Consider the following 24,444-nt stretch of genomic DNA (forward strand, 5'->3'; position numbering starts at 1 on the left):
AAGTCGTAACGTCCAGCTGTCATGATTGCCCTCGTGCAATTGATCTGAATTAGTTGATGATTTCGCTGTCCTCTGATGAGTTTTTTCAAAGGAATTAAGGCGAGGAGAATGTTCTAATCGCGTAAAGCAGTATTCTTAAGAACATAATGATTCGCACCCAATTCACAGGGACATCTCTGTTGGCCGATTTGTTTTTTTGTTTTCATATGTTGCTTAATCTATCGAAAAGTTATTAAAATCACATAAACCCTGCAAAGCCATTCAATGTCAACTTAAGATAAACTGATGACGTCTTGTTTTTAAATAACATGGAATTTAATTACCACATCCATCGTTTATATCCAATCAAGTACACGATCGACTCGTCTGCATCAGATACGTATATCGCTCTTACAACGAAACCAACATTGACAGCTTACCACCAAGCTGTATGATAAGATTTAAATTATCCTATCTTGAATTTGCCATTTCTGGATAGTAATATTACTGCATCCTCAACCTAATATGCTGTAGTAAATTCGATACTCGAGGGTCTGTTCCAGTTATCACGATCTTCGTGCGAGAAGTCTTCAAATGACGGTCAAACTCGTAACACAGGGTTTCAAATGATGCAGGTTAAAAATTATAGGGTTTATGGTGGTCATGGTAATCTCATTGAGACATATGAAATTTCTTTGTCCGAAATGAACCAAGACGTGTTTGATTCTCGAAAGTGTACCTGTTCGTTCCGTTGTTGTATACCTTGCTCTCATTCAAGAATGTAACATGACCAAGCTTTACATTGCGGGTGTCATCGATGAAGCAGAAGGTGCTTACTCTTCTGGAACACCTGGTCATATTCTCAGAGTCTCCGTGTAAATCTTTCTTTTGTTTATATGTTGCGCTAGTTTCATTGAATTTGAGTTTAGATTGTGGTTATGTTGGCATTTTAGGATTTGGTTGATTTTTTATGGATATCCACAGCACCGCTACCGACACCATATCAGGTCATGAAACCACATTCATAGAGAAACAATTTAACCTGATGCCAGCTCGTCATGGATTCTTTGCAATATGACTTACTTAGTCGCCAAATAGCGCCATTCTGTCAAATACTGGGGAGATCGTTTGTAATTCACCGAAATTGTTAAGACGTTAAATCCTAATGACCACTTGCATTACGAATTGTCATTTTTGCAGATATTTTGTTTTTGAATTGCAACTTCACAAATCGCACCTGCCATTCATTATGGACGAACGTTAGATTGATTTATTTTAAATGTTGTACTAAAGGCAAACAAGTGAATAGTAACTTTAAAAAATAGAGCTAAATATAGTATTGCTAAATTAAGAATCAAATTGCATCATATAGCTGTTTCGTCCGTTTATCACACATTCGTGATGTTAATGGCCATTTTGTTAAACCTAGGCGGCTACTAAGGGTATTCTAAAGTAATCGAGAAAAATGACGAAATCTAGAAGAGGAGGTGTACAAGCGCATGTTTGATCACTTTAGAAGAACCACAAGTACATGTGTATGGAAGGAGTGTGTCAGTAACCTGTGACTCATCTTTGAAAATCATCAATATTTTTCCACAATGACAGATGAAACAACTCTTTCTAAAATGGAAAACAGAGCACACCAAGTGTTGCAATATTGGCCACATATCTGGGTTAGCGTCTTCAACGTTCCCTTTCCTAGAAAAGATGGAAGACAACACCTGACTCTGGGAGAGAGAAATCTTACAGTCGTTTCTGTTTCCTGTGTAACGTTCTGAACGCATTATTGATTAAATTTGATCAACCCTTAGTAAGTTGGTTAATAAATAAATTTCGTTTGAATAGAAGTTTTGTTTTGCTCAAAGTCCCATCAATATATATGGTCTTCCTATGTTTACGAGGGGTTGCGTGTGTTGAGAGCGTGTGGTTGTGGGAAGTTGCGATATGAAAGCCTCATCGTGCTAGTGCGAAACCTGCCATGTTTATCTTGATCATTCAAAGTAAGTAATATTACGTTCTCAACTGAAGCAAGGTATACGACAACGGAACCAACACGAAAATAACGGAGCATCAAACATATCCAGCTTACTATCGTATAAAGAAGTAGAATATGTCTCAATGAAATCACTATGTCGACTGTAAAACGTTCCCAAAATTTTCGGAAACCTTCATCTTTTGAAACCCCGTGACACACTGCCTCTCAGTTGACGGCTACATGCACGAAAATAGTGATAATGGAAATATGCCCTTGAATATCAAATTACCTGCGACATGTAAACACCATGTGTTGGGGATGATGGGGTGTTGCTATCCAGAAATGGAAAATTCACAATAGGGACATCGAAATTATCACGCTTATGATATAGTTTCGTGGAAAGCTGTTTTTGTTGATTTCGTTGTAGGAAAAGATGTCGAGTTTGTCATGTCCTTGGTTATCAATTTTGGTAGTTATATACGATGGACTTGTATAATATAATTCCTGGAACAAATAGTGCCTTTGAGAAAGGAGAAAGCATCAGTTCCCGACGAATCATGCAGTGTGGACAGCTGGGCCAAGGAATTACTGTTTTAAAACAGATTAATGTATCATCGATTACCAAGAGTCAATATGCAAACGTCACACTGGTATTGCCTTAATCGTCTTTAAAAACAACATACCATGGAATATCTAAAACCCATTGAATGTCATCCTTCTGCCTACGGCACATGTTTTTGAAGATTCTCAGTCAGATCTAATTCTTGTGTTTACTCATGCAACACTTATTTTTGTACGATTTAATACCGATTCGTCCGTCACACCGGAAAACCCGCACGCGTTGAATAAATCGACATCTCTAAACGTTCGTATATTCGCGTCAGAATTCTGTTCATGCATAGATGTGTACTATCCACATCTTGAAATAAGAACACGTAAACTTAAAACAGTAATTATCGGTACATTAGGAATGTATGAAAACCATTTTATTCAGTCCAAAATCATGCTTAGTACTACAATCTGGATTTGTCTTTGTAAGATCCTAGCTTTCATTCAATGGTTAATTATCATTTAAGTGGAAGTTATGATGCGACTCTTGTTGGCCAATATTAAATATCTGAAATTGAAATCTGGAGTGGCCACTGCTAACGGATTGTGTTAGAAATTGCACTAGATACTGTCCTACTGTTTATAGAACATACGATAATGCTGTATTTTGATTAAATTGATTAGGAGCTAGGGCATATTGGAATCTAACCGGCCACTACAGTGTGGTTAATGAAGACTTCTAGAATTGTTTACATTATAATCAATTTTGAAGTGATGTGTTTGGATACTTGCGATGTCTGACATTTTTGTGGTAGATATTAAAGATTATAACAATTGAGCTTAAGTCATTATATCTGCTATTTATTCATTTTTATCAATACAAAACTAAAAAAACAATTGTCCTACTTTTTAAGTATAAATTGAGATTTTGCTCTCTCTCTCTCTCTCTCTCTCTCTCTCTCTCTCTCTCTCTCTCTCTCTCTCTCTCTCTCTCTACTGATTTCCTATAACGCGTACATGAAGACGTTCATGCATAACGTCACGACCTGTACATTAATTATTCAACAAGACCGAACAAGAGTTTTTTCTCTTTCCTTTGCAATGTGTTTATAGATTATTGAATAGTTTCCATCTAGACGCTCGGGCTTAGGAGAATATCTCCACTAATCTGACGTCATTGTTAATTCATGACAGGATAGCGTTTGTATCTTCCACCAGCTGTGATTTTACCATATCTATACGCGCCAATATGTTGTGGCGTTGAATCGATACTAGTAATTGATATATCTTTGTGCATATCAAACCTTTGATGTATTTTGACTTTGCTTCAGACAGAGTGAAATACATTATACGTACGTGTCTATTTACATATTATAAACAATGTTTCGAAAAGTTTTGCATTTAACAATTATGACAGCTTGAGCTTTTGGTTTTCTTGTATATATGTATTTATGATAAATTCGTCCATAGATTACAAAGATTTCTTCGTTGAACTTTGATTATAGTGATATACTATGTTTATCTCGAACGTGGCCAGGTTTGATCTTTGACCGCATCACATCGACTTATAAGTATCAAAATAAAATCAAGATCACAAATGTTCATCACTTATATTAATCAAACTTCGGACGCACGCAAGGAAGGGCGATTACAACATTAATCCCCCTAAGTTGAGGTCCAATAATCGAGAAAAATGTAAGGAAATAAAACATTTTTGATATAGTTCATTAAGACGAAACAGCCGTATGATATAATTTGAATTATTGTTTGTCACTGCTATATCAAACAGATTTAATGTTGTAAATCATTCTGATAGTTACACAGTTCAGAATATACACGCGTACTAGAAATAAGGGCCTAGTGCACATTCCCATCCTTTTTTTGGCTTTCCTTTCCGTTTTCCTCAGTCATCTAATAGGCGTCTATCTTTCGGCCTTTTGCATCATGAAACAGCTGTATGATGTGGCATCACTAACGAGTCCTAGAAAACGAAACAACTGCATGATGTAGCCCCACTGATGAGTGCAAGAAGGACAATCAGCTGTATGATGTAGCATCACTGACGAATCCTAGAAAACGAAACAACTGCATGATGTAGCCCCACTGATGAGTCCTAGAAGGACAAACAGCTGTATGATGTAGCATCACTGACGAGTCCTAGAAGACGAAACAGCTGTATGGTGTAGCATCACTGACGTGTCCTAGAAGGACAATCAGCTGTATGATGTAGCATCACTGACGAGTCCTAGAAGACGAAACAGCTGTATGGTGTAGCATCACTGACGTGTCCTAGAAGGACAATCAGCTGTATGATGTAGCATCACTGACGAGTCCTAGAAGACGAAACAGCTGTATGGTGTAGCATCACTGACGTGTCCTAGAAGGAGAATCAGCTGTATGGTGTAGCATCACTGACGAGTCCTAGAAGACGAAACAGCTGTATGATGTAGCCCCACTGATGAGTCCTAGAAGGACAAACAGCTGTATGATGTAGCATCACTAACGAGTCCTAGAAAACGAAACAACTGCATGATGTAGCCCCACTGATGAGTCCAAGAAGGACAAACAGCTGTATGATGTAGCATCACTGACGAATCCTAGAAGACGAAACAGTTGTAGGATGTAGCCCCACTGATGAGTCCTAGAAGGATATTCAGCTGTATAATGTAGCATCACTGACGAATCCTAGAAAACGAAACAACTGCATGATGTAGCCCCACTGATGAGTCCAAGAAGGACAAACAGCTGTATGGTGTAGCATCACTGACGTGTCCTAGAAGGACAATCAGCTGTATGATGTAGCATCACTGACGAGTCCTAGAAGACGAAACAGCTGTATGGTGTAGCATCACTGACGTGTCCTAGAAGGACAATCAGCTGTATGGTGTAGCATCACTGACGAGTCCTAGAAGACGAAACAGCTGTATGATGTAGCATTACTGACGTGTTCTAAAAGGACAATCAACTGTATGATGCAGTACCGCAGAAAAGTCATAAAAGACAACTGTATGATGTAGTTCATATCATTATTTTGCTGTACTGAATCTAACTCTAAAATTTACCTGAAGGTGTTATTTACTTGTGTGCCTTCTGTACAATCTTCATTTTCAACATGTTTGACTGACAGTTTGTATTATTCCATTTATAGGTGTTTAACCTGCTGTTGATTTTCATTTACTGCGACACTGTTGATGGACTTATAGGGCTTCGACCCCCATCCGCTACCTACTCGCCACATCCGGTTCGACCTGTAGCCGGAAATAAACCTGTAATCCATGATCGTCGCGTGACTGACGGATACAATAGTGATGATGATATCAAATTATTCATTCTTCAAAGGTAAAGTATAGCGATATTTCATATTAAGTTAGAATAGAGACATTCACGGGGATCGCGCAACCACGAATATATCGTAAGATCAAAAATAAGATCAAAGACAAACTATAAATTGAATAAAATAAAAGAAATCAAATCACTGCCACGATCAATGCATCACAAACATTAATGCTTGGAATCTTTGAATCATTTCATGAAGGTCCAACATGGACATTGGTGAAAATGTAACGTGTGAACGTTATCAGTATTCAAACTCAAATTCAACATAGTTAGGTAAAATAGTATCAAAAGAAACAACGTAATTACTGTTTCATCATTTTCTTTTTGTTTCAAACTTGTATTCATCCGTTATAATGTAATTAAGCCGTCCCTGCTTGAGAACCATGAGAAGTGTATCGTCTCACCCCTTAACATATTGCAGTTATAACGTCCTTTGTGGTTTATTAAAAATATATTATTTCCAACAATAAGAAGCTTCATGTTTGTATTATATAGCCTTACATTAATGTTGAACGTTAACGTAGGCAGGAAATGTTCGATGTTCAACTTGAAATGATGATTCGGTAAGGAAGGCGGCTCGTTAATTGTCAAGGTGATAAGGCAGATGCCTTGCTGTCCTGTCAACTGTATGTCATTTAAGTGTGATGATACTAGGGTTTTGCTTTATCATTTTTGTACGTAATCTGTATACGCCGGCCATTCCGAGGAGCCTAAGTCATGATTCAAGACATACAATCTAAAGTTGAAGGAACTTATCATGATTCATGGTTTCGTTCAGTTGAGATATAATCAGTAAAGTAATTAAATTTTGAATCTCTATGGAGACAATGGCATGAAAAAATGTAAACAAAGGTGACGCAATATCCGAAACATGTTAATTAAGGTCGGTATTAATATCCTTAGAAACATGTGCAGATGTAAATGACTAAATCCACAAAACCTCATCATTTGTTTTGGCCTTAACTTAAGTTTTTCTCGTCCTTGTTCAATATTTAGAATGTATCATAACAACAACACAAACTCTCATTGAAGAAGCTTTAACAAAACTTAACATTTTTTTTAAAAATTGATAATTTAGTGACAAAACAAATTAAGACAACTTTCAATTTTCTTTGTCTTAAAAGACTTTGAAACAAACCAGAAAATGGTAAACACATGTTTTCACTGTCTAAATAAACTCTTTCTTACCAAAAGACTCTCGACGTGTCGGCATAAATCAGCCAGTGAGCGCTCGGGTTCCTATTTTAAACCTTACGATGGTAATTTCCTTTTCTAAGAGAGCATTCTTGTCTAATGCAATTACGCTTTGAACACACGAAATGGCGTTGCCGTGGAAATACATCAATACCGAAAACAATTGGAATTTGCCTATTTCGTCTGGACTGTATTCTAGTCAGTTAGGGATTTGGTCAACCCAACACAGTACACCCTTTTTTCATTACCGTCGCCTTGTAATCTCTGTATATGTCGGGATCAGAAGTCATGACTGGGAAGTGTGATGATGAAAATTGGATAGTAAATGGAAGTGATGTTTTGTGACACCTTCAGATTTAATAGTGATACGTCTTCAAAATGTTGCGGGTATTTTAGTCATGATTTCATTTAAATGGATAAAACAGGGTTCCTTCTTGTATTTCTCTGTTAACCATATCAAATCCTGTATTGGTCTAAATATGTATACGTTTAGTTATGTCGATGCTTGAATCTTTAGAGTTCATTTTTTCAGTATGTATTAAACCTTGTTTTACAATTCCATAGTGATATGTGCGACTTAATGTTGCGCCATTCCCTTCTGTAATTAATTAGTTCAAAGATCGACGACAGAATATAACAGAGCGATGCACTGATTTACATGAAGGCTATAGACTTTTTTTTTAACCGAAATATCATATTTTCTTTCAATTTGTAATAATAGTGTATGATTGTGTATTAACAGGAGAACTTTTTTCTTCGTTTTTTATATCCGTTGGCTTATTTCAGAATTAACATGTCACAGTATTGTTTCTGAAAACTCTTTTATTACCTATACAGGGACAAAAGTACATTTTCCCTTTTCATCGTTTAATGAAACAAGTTGACATATGTATTCGTTTGAAAATTTTTGTTTAATTACATTGAAAATTTGCTCAAACTAACATTTTAGTTACCATGCAGTGTACGACAAATAATGAAATGTTGTAGAAAACGTGTTAACAAGTTCAGGGATAAAAAGGTACCAAAACGGGTTTTCCTGCTTTTTTACTAAAAAACAAATTTTAAGAAATATTGAAACATTATGCAACAAAATGAGTTATGCATGATTATAAGGTTTCAAAATTTAAGGGAATATATCTGGGAATAAATTCAGGACAAACATTAAACAAACACTAACTACAACACGATCTAATTGTAGTACATCAAATATTACTGGAAGGAAGGTTGGTGTCATCTAGGAAGAGAACGTTTGTGATTTGTTCAGAATTATTTCGTAAAATCAACATTTGAGTCACCGTTAAGCATTTGCTTGTATCAGTCATCGTTGAAACGGTAATTATTCCCACCAGGAAAAGAGGAATTATTTCCCGGGAAAACATAGCCGTGTAGTACTCAACGTTTACAAGTAAACAATGCAAAGGTCTAGGCTGAGTTGACTAATGATAAAACTATAAACGACAGGTTAACTCTGTAATCGGGGAGAGTTTTTCGGTCACTGCTAATCTCCAGACTTAGGAGAGGAAAACGAAGATTCGAATTCGGAGATTTAATTTGTTGTTGCTCATTTGAAGAAAGAACAAGATTTTCTTTACTGATATAATATTTTATACCGATACATTTTATCAATAACACTGGTCACAGAATAGAAAACACATTTGGTCAATTTCATATTTATTTTGGGCTTGCTTGGCTAGTGAGTGTGTCTTGATTTTTTGAGAAAGAATAGATACATTCATTCAGGTTTGAATTAAAGAATAAATATGGAAACAAACTTGTGGAATTTCACACAATTTATAGTTTGCAACTCATCATTAGGTAACCGGCATTACTTCCAAATGATAAGAATAAAACAAAAATAAAATGCTGTGAAAATTCAGGAATATATGTTGAAGAAGCAGACGTTTGGAATACCTAAACAAATGACACGATTAGATTTACAAGGTTTACTTCGTAAACTATGATAAAATATATATATATATTGCTATCTGTTACTTGTTTATATAACATTGAACATGATCCATACTCCTGATGGGAAACAATGCCCGCTAGCAGAAACACTCGCCAAGCAGTATTCATGATAATTTTGTCATTAAGACGTCCTCCCTTTGACAGGTCACGCCCGCACTCTCCCGTCAGACAAGAGGTCATAGACAAGGTTACGGCTCTCCAACACCAGACACCACCGGAAGTCGCTCCAAAGCTTAAAGGTCAGTTATCAATGAACAATGTTGCCAATTTGTTAATATAATTTTTATCTAAAACTACGACTAACATCGATTCTCTTTTTGAATTTAATGGAATAATAAAGCATGTTTAATTTGACGGTAATTGCAAGATCATTTTATTGTTGCATAGCGATTCTATAATTTTTTTTTTTTTTTTTTTTTGAAACATAAAATATATATATAAAATGCTGGACTATTTGAAAGCAGTCAGTCTTTATTACAAGATATGAGCATATATATGAGTGTTTCACTAACGCCTGTTGGTTCGCCATTCTTGTACAGGTGTTAGCTCTAACGAATTTTTTGTGTTGATAATGCTATTAGTTTTCCTATCTGCTTTAGTGGTAATTCAGAATTATATTTTTCTTTTTTTTATGTTCTGACGTCTGCGCTTGTTGATTGACATGACGTTGCCTTATAGGATTAGCTGGGAGTTGTAGACCATCAGCTGTGCTGAAATGTACCATTCGCTTCCTCAAGGACTACTTAAGAAATAACACTACCATCTGCCAGCATATCGAGGTATTTTGTCCCTGCTAAACAGCTGCCTGTGTGAGATCGTTACAATACAGTAAACATGTGATACGGTCACTTAACATCATCGTATATTGTGTAGTCACTATGTCCGCCTTTATGATAATTTCCTTCCGACAGAATGGTATGAATGAATTTTACTTGCTGCCTCGATGTTCACAAGTAGAATATGCTTCAGGAACACCAGGTCTTATTCTCCTTGCAATTGTTGAGGAGCTTCAGTGTGATTCGTTCTTTTGTTCATATTTTATCCTAGTTTTATGAAATTTAAGATTTGATTTCGATGATGTTACCGTGTTGGTATTTTCTGGGTTTTTTTTCCGCACTTTCGTTTTTTAATCTCGATGTCATGATTTGATAGGGCGTTACTTTTCCCGGTTACATTATGATATTTATGAGTATAGACAAATTAATGACTAAATTTCCACGCAAGTTTCACTGCTTCAAGGAAGTCAAAGTAACAGCAAATCTAATAACCAAAATCTTGTTGACGAGGGCCTTAATGGTCATATTGCGTGCTTTTCAATAAAATAGGACAAACAAGTAATATATTTATCTATATGTCTTTAAATTTCCACCAACACAATACATCGAAAAGGCTAATACAAAGCGAAAACAAACAAAGAAAATTCGATTCGGTCAGTTTTAATTGATACTCAAATTCGTAGAAACTATCAACATATATGGACAACAGAATGTACAAGGAGAATCATTTTGTTCATAAAAGGTCTTCTGCTTTATCAACTACATCTGTTATGTAAATCGTGGACAATCCAAGTAAGTTAAAGATGACGATGACGATGAGAAAAACGAAATTGAGAGGGAAAAAAACATAATTAAATAGAGTAAAAATTAATAAAGATATTGCAAATATTTAACTTTGATATATTGACTTGGTATGTAGGTACCACCCAAGAAGGGATTTTTGCGTACCAGAGGAGGTACCATTGTGTTGTGCCTAAATATAGTGATAATAAAGTAATGTAGTAAAGCAGTGTGAAAAAAGGGGTTATCTGGCTACATCCGATTTGGCCTATCATGTAACAACTATTGTTCCTTACAATAATTTTAACATTTCTTCTTAGCTGAAAAGAAACATGAAAAAGATTTTGTATGCAATTTTTTCACCACCTTTTTCATCAGCCGCTACATTCATATGCATTTATAGTACGCTGCATACCAGACTGATGTATTTTCTGACCTGCTTCGACCTATTCTTTTGATTAAGTTTTCGGAACGCACCTCTTCTCCAATTTGTTAACACATGCCTTCTTGAAAATTTCACTAACGAAAATTGCTTATAATGCCTTACAATTGTGTAACTTCATTATATGGAGGGTAGTTTTTAATCATGGAAAGGAATTGAAATGATTTTAAATAGGAAATTACAGTGTATAGGTAATAAGCTAAAGTGGAAGAGAAGTACATATACGCTCCGTTTAGTATTTGTCTAGCCTTCTCTTCTGGAATGTGTGAAGTGGATAGTTTAAGCAAACACTAGTTACACATCTATGACCAGTGACTATATACATGGTTAATACGTCCCCTTGTCATTGACATTTGTCGACAGCTTAATGGATGGTAATACCAACCTTTACATAAGGCAGAGGAGGTAGATGTCTGGAATCATACCCAAATATCGTTAAATTAATGTAATTCATTCACAGACATGTGCTCGCCTTTTCAGAGAAGAATTGCAAGATGTCAAGTCTACGAAAAAGTGTTGAGAAAGCGATGCTTTTTATTCGAAGTTAATCTGGCAGCTTTGTATAAACTATTACAGTTGTATGATAGAGCACCTAACGTTACATGTGATTAAAAATGATGTTAGTGTTTACAAATGTTAACACCTAAAAGACACCTATGGAGAGTGTTTAAAATGTAAATAAAACAATAGGAAATAATGTTAGAACATAAGAGTACAAAAATAATAATTACTAAGATAATAATGATATATGAACAGTAAAGTGCATCAACAAGAGCCCCCGTGTCTCCACTGAAGTGTCATCACCTGCTATATAATTGTCATCGTATAAATGTTTGGTTTAATTAAACATAAGTTTTACCGATTCTAGCTGCTTTAATATATATCGACAGGACATTTTAGTAAAAATGATCATCTTAAAGTTCACATGCCAATTTCACTAAAGCCTTTTAAGAAAAATTGCCTTTGGTCTAAACCCATGTTTTCAAAGATAATGTACTATACGCCAGTCTCCTTTTCTCCTCGTTAGTTTCAAAGAGCATCTGATAACATATGACTTCTGGCTACACCATGTTATCGTCGCATCCTTATTGTGTGTAACAGACAGCTTTGTCCTGTTGTAAAATTGGCCACAGGCTCGAACAATCAATTAGCTGTATATATCTTTTCCAACAAAATAGATATTCTCACTAAGTCGTAATAAAGGAAGACGAACATAGGGGAAATCGGCTGACATTTGACGATTTTGCTGAAACGGCTATTCCCATGACACATTGCATCTCATAATGGGATTCCTAACTTGTCATATTTGTCTTCAGGAAAAGTGCACGTGCTTCCTATTCATTTGACTCGTCTTCTTGTAAGTTTGGGTAACTTTGAAAGAGAGAAATTTCTTGTACACTATAATAAAAGATAACATTTGGTGATGCTATGCTGTTATTCCACTATAAAAGCGTGTTTATTGTTTACATGAATAGTGACAAGATGATGTATTTTTTTTAAAACTTTGTTTTCTACAGCTAGTTTAAAACACGTTAGTTTGCCTGTTGGTCCCGTTGTATAGTTTGTTCCAATTTGGAAACGTGACATTACCTACTTTGATTGATCATGAATTACATGGTGGGTGTCGTCGATGAGGCAGATTACGCTAACTCTTCCGAACACGTGTTTGTATTCTCTTTGTTATTTTTCAAGTAGTTTCCATATATTTGTTGTTCATCCTTTGCACTGGGGTTATTTAATTTGAGTCTGAATAGTGATGATGTTGATATTCTGGTTTTTTATTCTTGGTTTTGCGCTGATTACATATCTCTTAAGCCGATATCGCGCAATGACAAGTAGATTTTAGTTGGTAAATTCAAGAAAGATTATTTTTTTTTGTAAAATCTACAATGCAAATATAACTAGTGAGTTCATAAGCGCTTTATTGACAGAAATGTCGATATTCACGTGTTACATTTCACAGCTATGATTTCCTTTTGTTTTTACATTTCATAAATAGGTTTAGATTTCTAAACAAACCTTGTCTTTTAACAATTGAATTACTACAAGAGAGTGGCCAATTACATGTATATTCTATACTTCGGAACTAATAGAGTGCACCATCAGTAAATATTGTAATTTTAAAGATTGTACAAAACACCCACAAGTGAATAGGCCCTTTCAGTACAAATTTTAGTTTAGATTATTAACTCTGCTGTATCATAAACATGCCTCTTATGTACTTTAAATGATTTCGAATAAAATATGGAGCTCTTTTATGTCAACAGATGAGTAGAAGCGGCCGAGATGAAGCTCTTTTAAGCCAATACGTAGGGCGTCTTCAAGTTCTACGGAACAAAAATCTTCATCTGAGAAAAACGGAAATTAAACGTTTTAGTGATGCTGATTTGCAATGTTGATGTTGATTCATACATGTAGCGTGGATGTACTGAGTGTTTCTATTGGTTTTGAATTGCTTAATAACAAGCATTTGGCGCCGAGGAAATCCTACCTCTAAAATCAATCCCGCACTGTCGTTCAGATTATCATACCGATAACTTCCTGTCGGACAGCATTCCATGTGTAGAGTGCTCATGAACCTTTTCATTCAAATCGATACAAATTTTCTCATTTCCGGAAAATAATACCAGGCGCAAAATTGGTTTTAAAAAGTTTGCGAGAATAAAAATTGAATGCATTTTTTTCTCTTTAAATTTGCCACACAACATACTTTTAGGCAAGCGTCCATATTCGCTCAGGTTTACTTTGTGCATCTTTCATTATAATTAGTAGTTATTAAATTGTCATGTGAATAATTGGTGCTCTGTTTAACGTCCGATAAACGCTTTCGTAGTTTAATTATTTTACTTTGAATGGGAACTTCTTTGTGCCAGTTAACAACATTTTTATGCGTTTATCAAAATCATTTTGTTGGGAAGTATTATGGTATGGCATTGTCCAATTTTCCGTCGTAAACTTGTCCGGGATATCCTATATATTTTAATCCATCTCTTTAAAACTCCAAAGGCTTTATAATAACGACATCCAGTTATGTTATTCGGTACTGCAGTTTGTTATAACTGTATTCTTAAGGGTTACATGTACTAGACATTTTCTTCTGAATCAAGTTCGGAGATACCCTCCCTCCGTTTTCAACCGATCTCTTTCAACTAGGTTTGTTGTATGACTATAGCTTGAAATTGAGTTTTCCTCGACGGAAAATTGATTACACACTTTTTAGGGAAATTACTGACCTTATCAGCATATGTCTTCTCGCTTCGTTTTCGACCAATTCCTTCGAAACTTAGTTTGAAAATTTAACTGAAGTTATCTTTCCTAAATGACATTTTGATTCAACGCTGTTTTGAGGAGTTGTGCCCGTTTTTAAATATTCACAATCTTACCTTAGGATCTCCTCTCTCGATGCTCGATGAAAGTGTTTTACAGTACTACTTTGCATAATTCCTTACTTTTTAATTAACTTTAATCCAATTTGTTTGTTGTCTTTTCAACCTTGGCATGAAACTGTTTTCGTCTATGGCATTTTATTAACAGATTTTAGATGTGTTTTTGCAAATTGTTTAATGCCTCATGTTAAATCTTGCTCGGAAATCTACGCTTTTTTATACCGATCTCTGTCAAACTTAGAATGCTTACATCAATGTTTTGTGCTGTCCGGCTCGTCCTTGTAGATATATCTGTTCCAAATCTTGTAAAATCAACTTTTATATACTTAATGGATGAGTTGCAATATCTTGCGAATGCGTTGTTTTTAAACAATGAAAATCGGCCAAGCGACTCTCTAGATTACAGTGGACGTGGATCAGTATAGAATGTTGCATTATGGTATTGCGTGACGAAGCATCCGGAGAGAAAACGAAACGGGAAAATCTAGTGCACAACAGTGCTGTGACATAGAATTACACTGTTCGTCATACCATTAGATAGTATTCATACAGACACATCATTTTCCGATATTTTTATTAATTTCTGATGGCATTTAACAATGGCACGGCTGACGGAAGTTCAGAGGGTTCAGACCATTGCGATGGTTATGCAAGGTAAAAGCAGATACAGGTTGCAAGACATTTTGGTGTCCATTTTTGCACTAAAGAACGTCTTGTAGGACGTCTAAGGGAAACTGGGCGGGTTGTTGACAGACCTAGGTCTGGGCATCCGCGCGTGATGTCACAACGTTAGGACAGGTTTATTTCTATATCCCGTATTTCGCTATCTGCACCTTACTGCAACTGAATCTGTCCTTCATACCATAGGTACTCATGACCGTCCTATCCATGCACAACCTGTAAGGAAACGAAAGGGGAAGTTGGTCTGTGTGCACTTCGCCCGTTTGTAGATCTACCCATTACCGCTGCTCGTCGTTAGCGTCATATGGTTTTGCTGGCGGCCCCCAGAATTTCATTAGTTTATATTTGTCCTTGTTTATTGACTTTGAATTTGGATTATGGTTATGCTTCCCATGTTGGTATTTTCTTGTTGTTATTGTAAAATCAATATACAAGTGTTTCTTTATCCCTTGAGTATACTTTAATCCAAACTCTATTTCAAATTAGGTGCACTGTATCTGTATTTACTTTGTGCGTGTGTGCGTCCCTGTAAACATTGTTAACGAAGTATCTCATATTCACTCCATTGCGGCATGCCACCAAGATCTACACCTGCTTAGAGATTGCGAATTGAGGCATGTATGTGAGCCCCTGCTGACTTCGTTTTTATTCATATGCAATAGAGCAGCTTTGTGTCTATCTTATGGCGCACCCCTCCCGTTTGTTATTTTAATAAACATATTGTAAAATCCTTCATTCTCACTTTCAGATATATTGATGACGTCTTCTCTTTAATTAACAAGATATTTATTGACAACGCTCATCGTAAATAAACACTAGAATTGGAAATCTAGGACACGACTTACTCTTCTACATGATCGCTCATCGTAAATAAACACTAGAATCTAGGACACGACTTACTCTTCTACATGATCCGCTTATTGGGATGTTTTCCTACAACGAGATAAACGCGGACAGCTTTTCACCAAGCGTCTCGATTTCAATTGCCCTTTTGAACTTTTTTACCATTTTATTTTTATTTTTTTTTTGATAGCGATAAACCTGCATTAAAATTAACGGTGTATACATGTCGCAGTTGATTCTTTGTTTACTTGTCTGTCCGCGATTTCCGTGCTGTGTTTTGAATTGACCTAAAACCGCAAAACAGGGTTTCTTTGTACAATATGAAGCTTGACGTGTTTGATGCTCGTCATTTGGACTTAGGTTTCGTTGTTATATACATTGTTTTTATTCAAGAACATGACATAACTTACCTGGATTACAGATTTATAACCTTTTAATAATTAGACCTATTACACATGTCTTAGGGGAAGTGAATCAACTAGAAACAACTAATCTTGAGTGACAAATCGATATACATTGTATCGGGTCTTGTAAATTGTACGAAAACTCTCAAACCGAAACAAACAATAGAGAAAATAAAATGGTTTGATCTTTTTTCGGCTGTTTCATTTTTTTTTTTTTTTTTTTGCTCTACTGACGGTTATATGTAATGATGGACTGTTAAAAATATAATCAAATAAGCAAAATATGCTGAAAGCGTAATTTTTTAAGCCTAGGTGGCGACTGAGTAAGATCTAAAAAAGTAAATTCCTTAAATTTCATTTATTTGATAATTTTCGAACATCACCAATTATGTGTATATTCAGAACCGTGCCACTATTCGAGTGAATTATACCGTACCACGCAGATTATGGCGTACCTGCAGTGCCTACCACTGGCTGCGTATTCTGAAAACATTAACGTTTTTCGAGGCCTCGTACGGGAACATTACATTTTCCTTGTGGTTATCAGAGGTAATTAATGTCTAACTGAAACATCAAAGAAATCTAAACAGGAACGTTGTAAATGTTAGGGAGTGATGGGCACTGGTGGAGATTCCTGAACTATTTCTAATACTTGCTTGATTAAAGGAAAACACAAAAAATCTCAGTTTCGCTGCTTGAGGAAATGTTTTAATTAAAGACGTTAAATTAGATTTGGAACGGCTTATGAGCCTTAATTGAATCATTAACATATTGACTATTACGTCATTGGTGGAGGAGTTGGATCTTGGTACAACAAAGACTGTGAAATCAGGACTTCGAGTGATCGGCTAAGTATAGACCACATCTAAGATTACTCTTTTTAACATTCACAACTTACATTATATAACACTAAAGCATTTGGCTTTCGATTTTCGTCTTGTATATTTTGCTATTTACAATTTTTGATGTAATGGTTCGATGGAGATTGCTTCACGTTTGACCTTATTGCTCCAAACCTGAAAACTACAGCATTTGTCACGTTGGCCTTTACACAAGGCATATAAGTATTTCCCTCATTCTGACTTTCAATACCGTAATATCTCCATCATTGCATGAATGAAAAGAGTTTTGATGAATGTCTTGAAAATGAACATGCAAAGCAACACTTCGTAATAACAGTCGAAAACATTTCGTAATTGGATTCTTTTCACTCTCCTGGAATGACCGTTATGGGATGTTACAAAGTCTCACCCACTATTTTAACCATCCGCTATGGAAACACATAATTATACGTATTCTAAACGGGGTGTGGGTTACTATTTAGAATATATACATAGCAGGTATGTCTGAAAATATATCACTTTATTTTCATTTTACCTGACTGATGCATAACATGAGCTAGCGACAAGACCTTGAAAGTCGGATGTCAGAACAATATGACCGACTGAATGTCTTTACTTTCATCTATTTTTTTTTTTTTAAATTAGATAAGTAAATGATCCCAGAGTTGTTGGTTTGTTCCACAAGATTCTTATTCAATGTCACTTTTGTTTTAATTTACAACTTGATATGTATTTGGATGTGATCTTTTACTTTTCCGCTTGTTTTGTAGGTTTTCTTCAACTATATTTGACCTTGAAGTTATTTCCTGTGTTGGTGTGCAGTATATCGTCAATCTATCCTCTCTTTTAAAAAAAAACACTAAGAAAATACTAATATGGCAACAAAATTCAAACTCAAATTCCATAAAACTAGGGCAAAATATAGACAAAAGAAAGATTTAAACAGAACTACGTAAAAAAAAGTACAAGGGGAATAAGACCAGGTGTTCCAAAATTAGCTCCGTCTTCTTCATCAACGACATCAGCCATGTAAATCTTAGTCAATCCAAGTAAGTAATGACACGTTCTCAAATGAAAACAACGGAAGCAACAGGCAAACTAATGAGTATGAAATATGTCCAGCTTCATGTCACTCACAGAAATGGAGTATTTCTCATTATGGCGACCATAACACTTCCCCATAACTTTCATCAATCTTCATCTTTTGAACCCTTGTGTTACAAGTTTGTCAGGCAGTTGACTACTTCTTGCACGAGATTCGTGATAATAGGAACAGGCTCTTGAATATCGAATCAACTGTGACATGTAGACACCATAGGTTGGAGATGCAGGTATACTACTATCTAGAAATGGAAAATTCACAAAAGGGACATTGAAATCATCACGTTTATTATACAGTTTGATGGAAAGCTGGTCATGTTGATTTCGTTGTAGGGAGTGATCGAGATAAGAAGCTGATGTAGAAGAGTCTGTCGTATCTTTGTTTCAAGTTCTTGTGAATATAAACGATGGACGTAGTCAATGAATTTTAAAGACAAGACGTTATCAATATATCTGAAGATGAAATTAAACGACTTTGCAAGGTCTTTGTGACTGAATCGATAAACTCTTCAATAAAGTTTGCCTCGTATGAAAACAAAAACAAGTCAGCCAATAGAGGGACGCAGTTTGTAATAGATAAATAAACTTTATTCATTTTACAACAATTGCGAGACAAGCTTAAAGCTTGCTTATATTATTCACTCTTGTTGGCCCGGATTGAAGCGCGCGGGGGTCTTACTCTGGGAGGAAAACCGGAGATCAAGGACAAGTCCACGTGGTCGGGCAGGTGACCCCCATACCTTTTCACGTCCATTCCAAGAATCGAACCTTGGACCACTAGGTTAATGGCGAGTGCGTTATGAATGCGCCACTCGACTGAACAGTAAAAAAATACAAAATAGTAAACTTTGTAGATTTGTTGTCAGGTGTCCAGGTTTTGAGATAATGTTACATAACCCAAGCTGTTCCAACAACATTGAAACCAAACACACCTCTATGAGTATGACAAGTCTATGCATTGTTGACAGATGTATGCAAATTCTTCATTAATTGTGCAATAAAAATACTTCCGCGAAGCAGAACACATGTTTTGAAAAAAATATCTCAGAAACGTTTGAAAAAATTAATTTACATTCTTTTGAATGTTTTTAAGCTGTTATCTTTTATTAATTTACATTCTTTTTAATCTTTTTAAGCCGTTATCTTTTATTTCGCTAAAGCTGCATGTAAAATGTAAACAACAGGACAAAATCAAAGCAGTCGTTGTGTGTATAACGAGACAGATAAAAATGGATTTCCTGTGATATGACACAATCAAAACATCCTCAGCTCATGAATCCCCTCGGTAATATCGTTATATCGTAATGCCGTATACTTGCTGCAAGTGAGAGTAGATGAAAACACCGGTAATTCAATGAATTATTAATACGTCGGGCGATCGCAGACCTGATTGATTTCAGAAATCGATAACCCTCGGTATGGGATCGTAGAAGAGAGCACAATTATATGAGTTCTAATTTGATTTCCACGGAAGCTGCCAAATGATGATTCAATTTTCCGTACATTCCGACTGTAGCTGGTTTACTTTATTACATAGAACTTTTACTTTATTACATAGGAATACCAAGAAGGTCAACTTAGGTAACACGTCCTCTGAGGTGAATTCAACCATTTTCAACATAAGCAGACTTTGATTTGTTTTTTGTTTGTTTGTTTGTTTTTTTGCTTCATATCGTTTTGCTATTAACATGATGCACGTAAACAATTCAACCATGAAGAAATCAACGTATGATTGACGACACAGAACACATAAGCTTATGTTTAGTGCTTGGTATGCCTTTTGTCGTATCTCTGTATTTTCGAATTGTTTTTCTTAAGATGTATTTTATTTAAATATTCTACCGGTAATTGACTTCCTTCAGTATCCTGCCTTCCCAGCCCTAATTGTTCTTTCGCCTTCGTGATTGGTTGCTTTGGATGGATTAGACGATATCAATGTTCATGCCTATTAGGTTTCAATTCCTGTGTCGATTTTGTTGGGAGTAATAAATACACATTTTTCTTTAAACTGGTCGTCCAGAGATCCACATCTAATCAAACATTTCCCTTGACTATATATGTAATGGTAAAAATAATCCTTAATACAATGATTAGATCATGCAGAAAATCATGATATTTCTTAAGTCGATCTTTGTCAGCGTTTGTATGTGTTGCGTTCTAAAGTACAATAACTCTGAGGTCAGTTTGGAAGGAATATGCTTGCTATATATCACTGTATGTCGTGAGTATTGACTTATTGTGGGAATCCCTTACTAGTCGGTAATTACTCTGGTATATTTTGTTCAGTGCATATCAGAAAGCCGAGCCCAGGAAAAGGGTCTGCATTATACTTCATGGTCGTAGGATCCAAAAGCTACATTTCTTCTTGCAAGATAAGGGATCATAAATCTTTCTTTTTTCTCTGTATTTTTTTATCTACACATGTATTATGTTGTTTTTGGCACCCTTCCTAATTAGATTATCAAAACCTGGATAGGAAAGGATGAAACCCAATCCTTACTGCTATATTACACACAGATTCTTTCGTGTTTTAAAGAAGCTTGGACAGACCTCTACGTCAGGTATCATCGCGAACTCTCAAAGCTTGATGACGAGGCTCTAAATAGATTGTCAGCAAAACGATTATATCACATAAACTATATAGGAATGATCTAAACAGAAAAATGAATGAAGATAATAAAGCTGTCACTCTGTTCTTGTGCTCAAGATCTTATTCATGAGCACCTTTTGTTTGTAATTTTGTAGAATGAAATCACCGTACCGGGACAACTTTATACCTTAGAATGAACTAAAGCTAGAACGTTTAATATTCCAAAATAATGAGCATTACAAAATTTGCCACAGTGATATTCAGATTGTTAAACACGACTCGCCATTGAGGAAGCAATCAGAGAAGGGCGTCTTGTTCTTGATAGTATCAATCCGTGGTATCTGCACACTGAGCTTTCAAATTTTATGAAATGCCAAGTTTACCGAAATACAAACAACAAGACCGTAAGAAGCTGTAAATGGACAGTGTGAGTTTGCCTGTTGGTTCCGTTGTTATGTACCCTGCTATCGCTTGAAAACGTGATATAACTTACTTGGATTGACTAATGCTTAAATGGCGGGTGTCGTCGGTGAAGCAAAAGATGATTACTCTTCCGGAACACATGATACTATTATCCTTGTACTTTTTCAGGGGTCTCAGTGTAAATCTTTCTTTTGTTCATATTTTGCACTAGTTTTATGGAATTCGAGTTTGAATTATAATTATGTTGCCATATTGTTATTTTCTTGTTTTTTTGTTTTAAATATGTTCTGAAAACAACCATAGTCTAATTTGATAAGGCACAAGTTGGTGTATTTTGTTGGTTCCTCCTTAAACTTTAAACATTTTCCATGTTAATAAGATACAAATACAGATATTTCATTCTGATTGCAATGTTTCAGGAACTGGAGACATGCGTATTGGAAAAGATAGAAGCATGTGACCTGGTGGCTTCCCGTCAAGCGTACATCATACTCAATAACGTGAAGGCTTTGATACCTATATCAGGGCATCATGCATGTGGAAGGTCGACTCATGCTCTACCAAAGTCCTTAGACAATAAACTAAGTATGACCTCAGACAAACATTGACTACAGTACAGGACAAATAATGGTGTTCCTGTCTTATTGCTGTGTTATATTTTAGCTTGTGCTTTGCGTTTTACTTTCCTCTAGATATTCAGTCTCCTAGGTAATGAAATTCATTCTTGATTCTTCGTTCAAATCTGTAAATATATGCATTGTGACTGTTTATATTTAATCAGACAAATGTGGTTTTTAGATCCCGGTTATGGTCAATTCATTCTAATCAGTTTTACTGCCAGAAAAGTCGAATAAACGTTAGAAAGAACAATATTTTGAACAGGATTTAATGCAATTTTAACTTTCTTGATTATGAACCAGACTGTGAAATTTTTATTTATCTCTGGCAGAGTCGAAGGAAAAATTGAAAGCATTTTTTTTTTATCACTAGTTCCATTTACATTTACAAGTGTATCGTTTAGGCTGTGTTACACGCATAACTGACCGTGATATCTTATTCTTGTGTTGTGTTGTTGATAACTGTTCTGTAAGTGAACCCTGAATCCTTGTGTTTGTTGAATTGGTAATAGATAAATATAAATATAATGCAAGGTAATTCGACGGACTTTAGAACAGCTATAGCGATACCAAAAAATCTCCTTGATAGAAGTGTAGATTGATATCACCTACTTTTCATTTCCTTTTCCTTTTAATACCTTGTTCTAGCCCGATACATCTTGTTGTTTCAGGAACTCATGCACATATGCAATACGTAAGCAAATGCTTATATCTTTCAAGGATTTGTTTTTTCATATTAATTAAATGTCTTTTTATATCGAATCTTTAGAAATTTAATGATGTTTTGACTCAAATATTAACATCGTTTTTATATTGTATGTTGCAGATTATTCGCCCTGTTGCGTGGTTAATTTACTAGAATGCATGGCAAGAACGTATCGAGAATTACTGGATGACAGGAAGTCATGTGACGCAGTCACGGACTTCACTTCCTGTTCAGCTTTCTCTTTCCGATCCTACGACAGTCAGCCGGCAGAGAGGATATTCCAGTCTATAATGACACTTACCCGGACCTGCATCCATTCTCGCAAACCATACTCAAAGTAAGGAAGAGATGGCCTGACTATAGTCATGTTAATGATATGACATTCGGACAATGGGATGAAAACAGGGAAGTGGTGTAATGATTGACGGCCTGAACCTTGTTCAAAGACACTTAACACTAACGTAACAGAGTGCGATTTCGACAACATTTGTTTTAAAGTTGATAATTACCAAAACAATCGATAAGTACATCTCTATTAATACTGATCTTGACAGAGAATTCTTTTTAAATGGAGGCGATTTTAGACACGTCTTTTTGTCATATCTGCAACTCGAGCATGGAGACAAATATCAAACTACAGGTTGGTGCTGTTTAATATTATTACACTTTCTTCACGTGTATATTATTTTGGCAGGAATTTCTGTAAGTGAATTTTAAACCCCTCATTAACGAACAAGTAAAGAAAACAACGAAGTGACCAATATTCGATCAAGTGCTTCTTTCAGCTTAGTTTATACCTTCTTACTGCTTTGAAATAGTTTTTTCATAATGAGAGTAGTTGTAAAAGATGAAAAAAAAAAATGAAAGTTTTTATTTTCGTCTTTCATACACCAATTCCACTGCTACAGTATACTATGACACTCGTGATCTCGCGGTAAATAGACCGTAGATTTCAGTTTTTTAACTCCGGCACACGAGATTCAATGAAGAGAAATAACTCTTCCCACTATCGTGGTAACTCCTCTTCAATAGAGCGTAGTTAATAGCACGTATTTGCGGTACACAGCAATACTTCGCCAGTAACCACTAATCAAGTGTGTTTACAAAATATTGATTTTTTGCTTTTTTAACAACTAATAATTGACATGGACATTTACTTATTATGTGTTGTTGAGTCATATTTTGATGTTTGTGTACGTAGCAAGCTTTATAAAAATCATAAATAAACATAAAAGTTGAACAGACAAGCAAAAACAAATAAATAAACTAAAAAAACCCCAACAACATCGAAAGGTTACCAAGGAATATCAGATAAGCGCAACTCGATGACATACACAAAAACCTTTAATAATCTGCTGACATCTTGCATTGTAAACTACTACGCTCTCCTATATGAATGAAGGAGTCGGGAATTCAGTTGTGTATCGTTCGTCGCATTCAAACACAATAAACAGATCATATGGTGAACACACACAATGCACACCCACTATTGTATGGTTTTATGTCTTAAAATTCTCGGAGGTTTTAACGAACACACATTTGTACTGACGAAACGAAGTCAACCGTTTTATTTAAAAAATAACAACTGTACTTTGTAGAATGGTGAAGTCGTTGATATTCACCAAAAAGTTTTTATTTATTTTTTAATCTACTTATTTTTATTAATTTCTTTTCTTATGTAAAATATTGAACCACGCTTATCAACACAATGTGGATAATAACACAATCAATTACTAGATTGATACACCACGATTTACAATCGATGTAACTTCACCGTGTGAGGGGAAGTAACTCTTGGTGTAAACATTCATCCTTTCGAAAAACATCTAAATCCTATCCTTTAGTTATCAAA

At 35.4% G+C, this 24,444-nt stretch overlaps 1 protein-coding gene across 1 annotated transcript in view; it reads left to right on the forward strand.

Moving 5' to 3' along the window:
* The window catches only part of LOC132561177 (uncharacterized), a 64,246-nt gene extending 41,036 nt beyond the window's left edge, over positions 1-23,210 (forward strand). Inside the window, exons 3-7 of the mRNA XM_060225903.1 lie at positions 5,652-5,842; positions 9,146-9,240; positions 9,680-9,780; positions 21,689-21,854; positions 22,713-23,210. Coding sequence (XP_060081886.1) covers positions 5,652-5,842; positions 9,146-9,240; positions 9,680-9,780; positions 21,689-21,854; positions 22,713-22,933 — 774 coding nt within the window. The 3' untranslated portion in view covers positions 22,934-23,210. The remainder of the gene's footprint in view (positions 1-5,651; positions 5,843-9,145; positions 9,241-9,679; positions 9,781-21,688; positions 21,855-22,712) is intronic.
* The last annotated feature ends 1,234 nt before the right edge of the window (positions 23,211-24,444 follow it).

This window comes from Ylistrum balloti, unplaced genomic scaffold (genome assembly GCF_031769215.1).
Source record: "Ylistrum balloti isolate Yb309-2 unplaced genomic scaffold, AGI_CSIRO_Ybal_v1 Utg371162, whole genome shotgun sequence".
In the NCBI taxonomy this organism is placed as follows: Eukaryota; Metazoa; Mollusca; class Bivalvia; order Pectinida; family Pectinidae; genus Ylistrum; species Ylistrum balloti.